The sequence below is a fragment of the Phyllobates terribilis genome, unplaced genomic scaffold, assembly GCF_046119375.1.
Source record: "Phyllobates terribilis strain yellow unplaced genomic scaffold, ASM4611937v1 Scaffold_1__5_contigs__length_1240528914, whole genome shotgun sequence".
Taxonomy (NCBI): domain Eukaryota; kingdom Metazoa; phylum Chordata; class Amphibia; order Anura; family Dendrobatidae; genus Phyllobates; species Phyllobates terribilis.
In genome coordinates, this window is record NW_027362761.1 from 1,106,624,203 (window position 1) to 1,106,636,695 (window position 12,493).

General features: G+C 37.1%; 1 protein-coding gene across 7 annotated transcripts in view; it reads right to left on the minus strand.

Moving 5' to 3' along the window:
• The window catches only part of PCDH7 (protocadherin 7), a 1,071,285-nt gene that overhangs the window by 1,040,425 nt on the left and 18,367 nt on the right, over positions 1-12,493 (minus strand). Inside the window, exon 2 of one of the 7 annotated variants that reach the window (XM_073646367.1) lies at positions 8,389-8,451. The exons of the other annotated variants lie outside the window; for them this stretch is intronic. Within the exon in view, the coding sequence (XP_073502468.1) occupies positions 8,434-8,451 (18 nt within the window). The 3' untranslated portion in view covers positions 8,389-8,433. The remainder of the gene's footprint in view (positions 1-8,388; positions 8,452-12,493) is intronic. 7 annotated transcript variants of the gene reach the window in all.

A 12,493-nucleotide genomic window follows, 5' to 3' on the forward strand; every position in this document is an offset into this window, starting at 1 on the left:
CATAAAGTTTTGTGAAAAAAAGAACTCCATTCTATTTTGTCATCAAAAACGCTGATGCAAATTTTGCTGTGTTTTTGATGCGCTTTTTCAACATTTTTTTCACCACCCATTACTTCCTATGGGTGAAAAAGTGCTGAAAAAACGCTGAAAGAAGGGACATGCTCTATTTTCCAAAACCCTAACCAAGGCACAAAATGCGCAGCAAGAAAAAACAAGTTGTGTGAACAGAGAATTCTGGTTTCTCATAGACTTTGATGGTACTGCAAAACTCATTGCAAAATGCAAAATTTGCATAAAAATCGCTGAAGAACCCAACATGTGTGAACATAGCCTAACAGTATCTTAGAAAATGAAATATCCCATATAATTATTTTGTATTTCAATTTGTAGGCAAAAAATGCTAAAAAAAGCGCCTTTTTGAAGCCAGAATTCTACTGTAATTAATGAACTATTAAATATCTCAGAAACTAGAGCCAATCTGGCAAAACCAAAGTTATATTCTTAATCAGCACCATAAACGTAATATAAGATTGTTCAGTCATCGTTAGCGTCAAAATCAATGCATACCAGTGTTATAGATGGGAACTCCAACACAGATATGAACGCAGTCTTTAAAGGGGTATTCCCATCTCATTTTTATGAAGTAGTTTGACATTTCAGAAACACACACAGGATATGCCATAAAAATAGAGTAAATGCAGATCACACCAATGGAACCAGCATGTATCTGAAGCATGGCGCCACATTGCCTTCTGCTGTCAGTGGAGAGGTCGTTGGAATCCTAACATAAATGAATTGGAATTTCGACCATCTGTCCACTGACAGCGATGAATATCATGACCTTATTCTCAAGTTCTCTACTAGTGGGACCAGCATTCACTATCCATTTAGGGCATAAACTGTAGATGTAGATGCCATAAATATTCAAAATGAGAATACTCCTTTAATCTTGAATCTGCCTGAAAAAGAAACATTACCTTTCCAAGGGATGGAAAAATGTGATGTGAGCCTAACCAACAAAGTTCCAGTGCAGTCCTTGTCCGTGCATTGTGGCCAACTACAGAGCCAAGTCCAAATTGTATGTCATAAGGCTTGCTCAGATCTATTGATATGCCCTGCAGTAGAGTTCCCCAAACTTTTGAGAATCACAAGCCCTTTTCACATACGGAAGCGAGTGTTGACCACAGATAAATATTACTAGAAAATACCTACTAAAGATATGATCTAGTGCAATATCTAACCCTTGTTATAGTGGCCACCGATTTTTCTGACCTGGCATCAAGTCTTGATAAAGCTACGTACCCCAGTTACTTCCTATGCACAATAGTATTTGGAGCCACAAGCTCAAGAGGTTCATGCACTACAGGTATTAGCTTGACTTGCTCAAATCTGTAGGAATTTAACACTTTTCTGAATATTATGCCCTATTTGACAGTTAAAGGGGTTGTACGGGTTTTTACATTGATATCCAAACTTTGAAAAGGTCATCAATATCTGATGGGTGAAGGTGCCACTCCCAGCATCCCTGCCAATCAGCTGGTCCCAGTGCCGCACTGAATTGGCTCTCAGTCCTTCTCAGCCCTTATTCACATGTACGTCACTTGACATATGTTCAGGTTTTAATACTAGAGGCTAGGACTGTCTGAATAGGGTCACCATGACGTGGTGGGATGGCTTTTACATTTCTTTTTATCAAAATTATGTTAACCAAGCACTCTATATTATTTTCATGCACTATTGTTCTTTATTAATTTACTGCAAGGAATTTGCTTATTATGTTTTTATCTTGGGTTTTGAATCAATAGGGGGCAGATGTGCAGTACCCGGCTGTGGCCACTATACCACTGACTGAGCTGTTCTGTGCAGCTCTATAACTGAGCACTTTCAGCTGCAGCCGGCATCGGTAACAGCTGATAGGCGTGAGTGGTGGTTGTAGCACCCCCATACATCAGATACTCAAGACCTATCCTAAGGATAAGCCATCAATGTAAAAGTCCTGCACAGCCCCTTTAATATAAATTAACCAGAACAATGAAAAACAGATGTATTGAGAATAAATGACTGGCTCTCCAGGTGTTCCCACTCTGCCAGTGCAGCAATCTATAATCGTACAGCTAATGCTCCCTAATTATAACAGATGGGAGGTATTCTCACTTTTCTTTCTATTTAGAATAGTACATTGAGACAAAAATGGGCGAATGCCAAAAATAAATGTAATTGAAGTCAACATGACCTGAACAGATATTATCAATTATAGTATAACATTACAGAGGAAAGGAGAAAAATAAACATCAAAAAGGCCGATCTGTTCTAGTCTGCGGTTGTGGACTTTGTGGTACAGTGAACTTATCATTTGGATAGGTTTATGTGCATCCTATGAAACCGACCATAAGTTAGCCAAGACATAAGTTTGCTTTTGGCAACGAATGACTTTGCTTATCTGAATTTCATCCATAACTGCATTAATTTGGCCATTGCAAATGGTCGTCCATCACTTATCTACCACCAAGATGGTGGGAGTTAAGTTATGGTCTTAAACCATCCGGCATAACTCATTCTGAAAAAAAAATAAAAGCACAAACTTCTTTGTTCCAACAGGCAAATTTACGGGAACTAATAGTGGAATCTGCGGAGGGAAAATACGCTTATGTTATATACATTGATGATTTCGATCTAGTGGATCTAATGTTTCTGCGCCATGGGAGAATAAACTGTCCCAAGGGTCAATTATCATTGTTTTATTGCTCCATAAAACCTCATTGGCACCAATAAGTTTTTTCCAAAATCTTACTGTACCTCTGGATGCTTCTTATTTTATATAGAGACATACAGAGATTTTTACATTTGTTTTTTCATGGATCCAACAGAAATAAAAGAAAGAACTAAGGGACACTATAATACAAAATATTGTGGTGGTATATTAAGGTATCATGAATCGGCAAATATAGTACTTAAAGGAGTATTATCTTCCCACAAAGTAACATATCTTTAGGATATGTCATCATATAAGGATTGGTGTGGGACTGACCTCTCTGATACCCACCAATGCTTAGTATAAAGTGGCAGTGGTGAAGACCCCTGGGCACCCGCCACACACCGATACAGTACAGCTAAGTGTGCAGAAGTGCAGACGAAAATTTGAAGGCAACACAGTGCTAAACAGTAGTGTGATTGCTTCACAAGGTCATTGTGTGTCCTAAAGGTCAGAGCCCCCACTGATCAAAATGTCTTGGCATCGCCAAGCAATATACTATTATTTTAAAGAGAACCTGTCACCACAAAAATGCCGTCCAATCTACAGGCACCATGTTATAGAGGAGGAGGAGCTGAGAAGATTGATATATAGTTTTGTAGGAAAAGATTCAGTATAACCCATGTTTTCATCATTTAAAACTCTGCTCTTTCTGGGATATTGGGTCCAGTGGGCGGGGCTCTCAGTTACTGATAGGACCGCCCACTGGACTGAAAGTCCCAGAAAGAGCGGAGGTCTCTAAATGATGAAAACACAGGTTATACTAAATCATTTCTCACAAAACTATATATCAATCTGCTCAGTTACCCCTGCTCTATAACATGGTGCTTGCAGACTGGACTGCATGTTTGTGGTGACAGTTTCCCTTTAAGTTAAGGCTCCATGGTGCAGAGTCATAAGAATTCCATGTGCTTCAATACAGACTTTGTGCACAAGGCTCTGACGTATGTATGAAACTTTATACAGTAAAGTTTAATTATTACAGAGATCCTCTTCGGACACTTCCTTAAACCTGTTTGTAAAGGTTTTCTAAAATACTGTACATGTTCTAAAAGCAATCTACAGAATGTTTAGAATGACATTAAAGCAAGATCATGCCTGCTGCTGTCATTCCTATTCTGGAAAATAAACAAGCTATGTAGCTATGTACTGTATATATATATATATATATATATATATATATATATATATATATATATAAATAAAAATGTAGATGTTCGTTTGCTCAAAATCTTAAATCTCCGAAAATTTCTTCACCGATTGCTTCAAAATTTTGACACAAAGTTGCATTCAAATACATTCATGTTTTTATATACCTACTATGTTTTTATATACCAGCTGTTGGACATAAAACCAACACACGCTATCTATATAGATAAAAATGTAAATGTCCGTTTGTTCAAAATCTTAAATCTCTGAATATTTTCGAAACGTGCGCTTTCTCTTTTCTTTATGTTCCATTTAACCAGACTGAGCCACAGTAACGTGTGGCCGTGTACAGTTAGTCTTTTATAATTTTGTCCAGGAAAGTTATAAAAAGTTTTGAAACTTTGCAGATAACTTTATGAGGTGATTTGTTCATTCTTGTAAAAAGGAATTGCATGTAAGTCCTTTCCAAACCATGTGCCTTTCCCCAGTCCATTTGCCTGCCTTTGGCTGCATTGATAGCATAACGTACTCGTTTGGAGTACACATGATGGCAGTGATGGGTCAGTTCATCACCTGGGTTTTACTAATTCTGTGGATCAACTGCTGTAGAAAATTGTTCTGATAAGCAGATCACTCATAGGAGGAGACAGGTGCTGATCCATCACTGCCATCATCTGTACTCCAAATGGGTACGTTCTGACACCAATGCAGCTACAGGCAGGAAAATAGACTGGAGAATAGCAACGGTTTGGAAGCCATCTACATACAATTTTTACTTTTTTGGTGTTTGCAGAAAAAAATTCCATATAATGGAAATGAATAATAAAATTAAAAAATAATTCAAAGAAATAAATGAATAAATAAATTAACTACATTTATAGTGGATTTTTAAATTTTTGTAAAAACGAACCAAAGCTATGTATAGCCACGTAGTCTAGTTATAAATAGAGGAAATAATAATGTAAGTGCAGGTCAGTTAGGGACAGACTAGAGAAATGCTAGATAGGAAGCAAGAGCCTAATACATCTCCCCAGTGTGACAGTAATTCTATAACTGTATTCTTTGTCTCTACCAAACAAATAGGACCATTATTTTCTCTAGTATCAATGCATTGGATTTGTAGAAATCTATAATGCACAGCAGTTTCTCAGCTATGATACAGTAACGATGCCGGGCAATGGCGTCTTGTTGGAGCTCTCACAGGGAATGTCTCAAAAGCCTAATTAAAAAGTAGTGCTCTTAGTGTATGTGCGATTTATCATCCCACAGCTAATACTATAACACTACTTACTAGATGGTAAAATAATTCAGTTCCAATAAATATGTATGCTGAGTAGATTTCTTGCAAAATTAATGAAGTGCATAATGTAGTAGCATTAGACCGTGTTCACACATGTTCACCGATTACATCTGGCATATATGTGGGAAAACAATGCCCTGCAGATGTAAGCAATCACATAAGGCATACAGGCAGCCACTGACTTATCAAACAAGTAGAACATAAGAGTTACTTCTTCTGGTGGTGACATTGTTAGCGCACTTGTTTTCACTCTCATTTAGGGGCATTATTCTTTTTCTCAGAGGGTTTTGTCCAGCTTCTTTGCTATCTAGGTGTTTGTGGTGTATGTGTAGGGGGGTTATTATCATCCTTACCATATGTCTATGTTTATGCTTCCCTAATGTGTCTTTTTTTAAGTGGTTTTACATATTTTTCATGTCCGTGTTCAATATGTATTTATTTATTTGCTTGGATAATAAAAATTCTATTGTACAAATGCAGACTTTTTCTGTGACATGTGTATGTACCTTGGTGTGCGCTGCTTTCTCTGTTCATAAAATCAATAGGTAAAATCCAGCAATCCCAAAAAAAAAAAAACATTCTAATTAAAACTTCACATTTAATAAAAATCCATTAAAAACATATTGAAGGGGAATAGGGAAAAGGGACATAAAAAATTAGAGAAAGGATGACGTGTTTCGAACCAGCATGGTTCTTGCTCATATCCTACTAGTTAGAAGGATATGGAGTAAGAATCATGCTGGCTTGAAACGTGTCATCCTTTCTCTACTGGGTAGAGGATAGACGCATCATTCTTTTTCTATTAGGTAGAGGATAGACGCATCATCCTTTCTCTACTAGGTAGAGGATAGACGCGTCATTCTTTCTCTACTAGGTAGTAGGATATGAGTAAGAACCAGGCTGGTTTGAAACATGTCATCCTTTCTCTAATCATCCTTTCTCTACTAGGTAGAGGATAGACGCATCATCCTTTCTCTACTAGGTATATGAGTAAGAATCATGCTGGTTTGAAACGTGTCATCCTTTCTCTAATTATCCTTTCTCTGCTAGGTAGAGGATAGATGCGTCATCCGTTCTCTACTAGGTAGAGGATAGACATGTCATCCTTTCTCTACTACGTAGTAAGATATGAGTAGGAATCATGCTGGTTTGAAACGCGTCATCCTTTCTCTAATCACCCTTTGTATCCTAGGTAGAGGACCGATGCATCATCCTTTCTCTACTAGGTAGTAGGATATAAGTAAGAACCATGCTGGTTTGAAATGCCTCATCCTTTTTCTAATTATTCTTTCTCTACTAGGTAGAGGATAGACGCGTCATTCTTTCTCTACTAGGTAGAGAATAGATGCATCATCCTTTCTCTACTACGTAGTAGGATATGAGTAAGAACCAGGCTGGTTTGAAACATGTCATCCTTTCTCTAATCATCCTTTCTCTACTAGGTAGAGGATAGATGCATCATCCTTTCTCTACTAGGTATATGAGTATGAATCATGCTGGTTTGAAACGTGTCATCCTTTCTCTAATTATCCTTTCTCTGCTAGGTAGAGGATAGATGCGTCATCCGTTCTCTACTAGGTAGAGGGTAGACATGTCATCCTTTCTCTACTACGTAGTAAGATATGAGTAGGAATCATGCTGGTTTGAAGCGCGTCATCCTTTCTCTAATCACCCTTTGTCTAATAGGTAGAGGATAGATGCATCATCCTTTCTCTACTAGGTAGTAGGATATAAGTAAGAACCATGCTGGTTTGAAATGCGTCATCCTTTTTCTAATCATCCTTTCTCTACTAGGTAGAGGATAGACGCATCATCCTTTCTCTACTAGGTAGAGGATAGATGCATCATCCTTTCTCTACTAGGTAGAGGATAGACTCATCATCTTTCTCTACTAGGTAGAGGATAGACGCATCATCCTTTCTCTACTAGGTAGAGGATAGATGCATCATCCTTTCTCTAATCACCCTTTGTCTACTAGGTAGAGGATAGATGCATCATCCTTTCTCTACTAGGTAGTAGGAAATAAGTAAGAACCATGCTGGTTTGAAATGTGTCATGCTTTTTCTAATCATCCTTTCTCTACTAGGTAGAGGATAGACACATCATCCTTTCTCTACTAGGTAGAGGATAGACGCATCATCCTTTCTCTACTAGGTAGAGGATAGACGCATCATCCTTTCTCTACTAGGTAGAGGATAGATGCATCATCCTTTCTCTACTAAGTAGAGGATAGACGCATCATCCTTTCTCTACTAGGTAGTAGGATATGAGTAAGAACCATGCTGGTTTGAAACGCATCATCCTTTCGCTAATCATCCATTCTCTACTAGGTACAACTCTTGATAGCCCGAAATGTATGGTAAGGGAGATTGTTCACATACCTTTTTCTCTACATGTTTTCATCTTTTTGCACCATGTTGTTTATTAAATAAGTACTTCATAATTTTTTAACCTAAAATTCTACGGTGCTGGATTCCCATCCTTTCTCTTTACTTTAATGTCTATATGGGCATTCAAGAGCTATAATGGATGCAGCTCTTAACTCAGCAAAGGAAGTCAATCCCTTAAAAAAGTTTTCAAAAGCTTTTTTTTTCATAATAGATTTTTTTCAGAGTTACGTTAGCTATGGGCAGCCATTGATTTTCTCGTATCTCACCAGCACCACTATATTTGTCCACTCTTGACCTTACTGTCCCATATTATGATCCAGGTACAATAAAGGATAGCTTATTAGATATGTTTCCTAATGAAAAGATTATACCAGAACAAGTCATACATTCAGCAAAGAGTATACATTTTACTAGGCTATATACATATTTACACAAATATGTCTAGGTATAGATGACAGAAGTATCCTGTAGATGCAGAAATCGTATAGTAATATTGACTGAAATGCATACATTCATTTGCAGTTGTGGTTACATTTGCAGGACTAACATTAGAGGAGATGTTTACAGATGAGCTTACGGCAAAGCCACCAGAGACCTGAGGATCAGAGCTCAAACAAAAGAGTATTTTCTTTATGTAGCTGGAAATGCTAATAATGTACAGTTATATCGCTGCCCAAGACTGGTTAAAATCATGCAGGAAAAAAAACCAAATAGCAAGGGGCCAGACAGAAAGAAAGGTGTTACACCATAAAGCTTAACCCTTATATGTCTTCTTCTAAGGGACTTCTGTTACATACCACTTTTTTGTACTTCATCCAGATGATAAGGCCCGCATGGTGAAATCAAAACAAAAAATGTGACTGGGAAAAGAAAAGGTGAAAATGTAAAAAATATGCAAAGAAATAAAAAAGAAAATAAATGTAAAACAAAAAGTAAATATTTGAAATTCTAAAGAAACAAAATGGACAAACAAAATGATTACAAATAAACTCAAGGAGACAATGAAGTGAAAGGCTCATTCACACCACCTTATAGCACTGCACAATCTTCATAATAGGCACCCATGGTCCCCGAATATTTCTCCATATGCCTCCAATGTTATACAGAAGCATAAAGATGTCCACGATATGGTTACACGCAGCGCACCTCATGACTGTACATAGAGTGATATAATGTCAGGGTGCATGAAGAATTAAAAGGGACATCGGGTCACAAAATATAGATGATCTATGCATAGGATAAGTCATCTTTATTAAATCGGTGGAGGTCCCGACTGATCAGCTATGGTTTGCTATTAGATGTTGCTCTGCAGTACCCAACAGCGGCCGCTACACATTGAAGAGAGGTTTGTTTTGAATCTCAAAGTGTTTACATCTGATGTCCTCAGGAGCAAATAACAAGTCATCAGAAGCTGTAACCAGACAACTCCTCGAATTCAATGAATAGAATGCAAAATATCCGGCAGGTTTAGATGGAAACTAATAGCCGCCTTCCATCGACTTGTACACCCCTGTGTGTGAGGATTGACGCTAGGAAAGCAACATATGGGCAGTATGATGGTTTATAAGGAATTTCATGAATGTTAACTCCATGATAAGTATTTCACAACCATCCCACATACCATATACTACCTCGTATTTCACTCAGCTTAAACGTATATCATGTTTTGTCTTCTGTCTCAAACCTGCAGCTGTTCATCCACTAATGAGTATGTGTATGTATGTATGTGTCTATCATCCAACCATTATCTATCTATCTATCTATCTATCTATCTATCCATCTATCTATAATCTATCTATCCATATATCTATCTATCCACTATCTATCTATCTATCATCTATCTATCCACTATCTATCTATCTATCCATTATCTATCTATCTATCTATCTATCTATCTATCTATCTATCTATCTATCCATCTATCTATCTATCCATCTATCTATAATCTATCTATCCATATATCTATCTATCATCTATCTATCCACTATCTATCTATCCATTATCTATCTATCTATCTATCTATCTATCTATGTATCCACTATCTATCTATCTGTCCATTATCTATCTATCCACTATCTATCTATTATCTATCTATCTATCTATTTATCTATCTATCTATCCATCTATCTATATTCTATCTATCTCTATTCTATCTATCTATCCACTACCTATCTATCTATCATCTATCTATCCATATATCTATCATCTATCTATCCACTATCTATCTATCTATCTATCTATCTATTTATCTATCCATCTGTCTATCTATCCATATATCTATCTATTTATCTATCCACTCTCTATCTATCTATCCACTATCTATCTATCTATCCACTATCTATCTATCTATCTATCTATCTATCTATCTATCTATCATCTATCTATCTATCTATCTATCTATCTATCATCTATCTATCTATCATCTATCTATCCACTATCTATCTATCCACTATCTATCTATCTATCTATCTATCCATATATCTATCTATCTATCTATCTATCATCTATCTATCCACTATCTATCTATCTATCCATTATCTATCTATCTATCTATCCACTATCTATCTATCTATCTATCTATCTATCTATCTATCTATATATCTATCATCTATCTATCCACTATCTATCTATCTATCTATCTATTATCTATCATCTATCTATCTATCTATCTATCCATATATCTATCTATCTATCTATCTATCTATCATCTATCTATCCACTATCTATCTATCCATTATCTATCTATCTATCTATCCACTATCTATCTATCTATCTATCCATTTATCTATCTATCTATCCATATATCTATCTATCTATCTATCCATTATCTATCTATCTATCCACTATCTATCTATCTATCTATCTATCTATCTATCTATCTATCTATCTATCTATCTATCTATCTATCCACTATCTATCTATCTATCTATTATCTATCATCTATCTATCTATCTATCTATCCACTATCTATCTATCTATCTATCTATCTATCTATTATCTATCATCTATCTATCTATCTATGTATCTATCTATCTATCTATCAATTAACCTCAATAGGCCTTGCACCCTTCTGGTGCTCTATTTTTTCCATCTCTATCTAGCTATCTATCTAATTCTGCAGCTACGCACACTTTAATCCGATGACCTTCCCCTTCCTCTCTGCTATCTAGTATTTCATGCTTTCCAGCTCTTCCTCAGCTTTGCTGACGTGCCAGTGATTGTACCCAGATGGTTAATGAGCAGATCTCACACTGCACAAATGTGCCCTGAACGGAAACGCACGCAATGACACCATGTTCAGACAAACATTATGATAACCGCAGAGAGTGAATATTGTATTAATGACAGGAGATACCTGTAAATACCACAGTTTGTTCCATCAATAGCAAAACCTTTATCAATAAAACTGGAGCAAACCAACAAGCTATTGGGATGAAACAGGAGCAGGTCTCGTTGTACTGGACACTGACAATATAAGTCTTCATGCTACAGGAGCTGGCAGGGCGGCCATCCCCTAGTGATCTGGGCTAGTGATGTATATTCAGTCTGATCACAGCGGTTGGGTGGACAATCATTCAGCCGGCAGCTGTTCGGTCAGACTGACTCAGTAGCATGCAGGCTTGTCCCTGCTGACGATGCACATATCACTGCCATACACGTAGGTAAGGTCATGTCAGCTACACAGGGACATCATCTGATTTTCTTTGAGAATAACTATATTGAAGGAGCATTATTGATGCCACAGACTTCTGCCAACTTTTCTTACCTCTTGTTCCAACCTTGATAAAAGCACCTGCAGACCTAAGTGAGGCCACCCATGGATTCTATATCACTGGCATGTCCTTGGTTGCTGGTCTGATGCTATGTTATTCCATTATAGAAATCCTAACATGAGAAAATGTCTGAGAAATTGAGTGTAAGCGCCTGTCATCTTACACATCCAGGCTGAAATTCCAACAAACAATCCTTCTCGCTTTAGACATCAAATGTCAAAGTAGAGTTGGGAATCGTCCATACACATCAGATGGTTGGCCACTTCAACCAAAATTGATCTGATTGATACAGAGCACTGGCAATTAAGATAAACGATGAGTGTGGCAAAAGATATTGTCCACCAGGATGTCACCCAACAGGCTCTATTCCCCACCCAGCACCGCCTCCTCTTGCTTGACTGACAGCTTTGCTGAAATCATCCATCGTAGAGGCTGTCTGTCAAGCAGAAGGAGGCAGCGCTGGTCGGGGAATAGAGCTGGAGTGACAGAGGTGTCAGATCTACAAATAGTTCTTTAGCTTCATTTGCATATAAATTCAAATACTGATATCTCAGTAACAGAAGAACGGACTGACCTTATAAAGGTATTGCTGGACTTGACTTTGTAAGACCTACATGCGCATATAAATAGTTTGGTGGAAGAGGTGTGAAATCCTGCCGACAGATTCCAGTTAAGTGGAAGGAGATAGGCTCATCACAGTTTTTTTTTTCTGGAGCCAAAACGTCGCATTTAAGATGGCTTAATCAACTACCCCCACTTTTTTGTTCACTTTATTTCTAGTGTGGCCTGTCTTTTTTATATTTTATATAGTAAACCTCAGGTCAGTATTCAGAGGCTTGCACCCAATATTCCACGGTGTGCATATTATTTATTTATTTAATTTTTTAATGCATGATTATTGGAAAATAATTCATTTCACACGCTTTTTGCATATATATATATGCAAAGCAAAGAATGTTTGAAGCAAAATATATATACAGTACATATATATATATACGCACAGCTGGTGAAATAAGTATTGAAAACATCACCAGTTTTCTTAGTAAATATATTGCTAAAGGTGCTCTTGACATTAAATCCTCAACAGGTGTCGGTAATAACCCATCCAATCCACACAGGCAAAGAAATC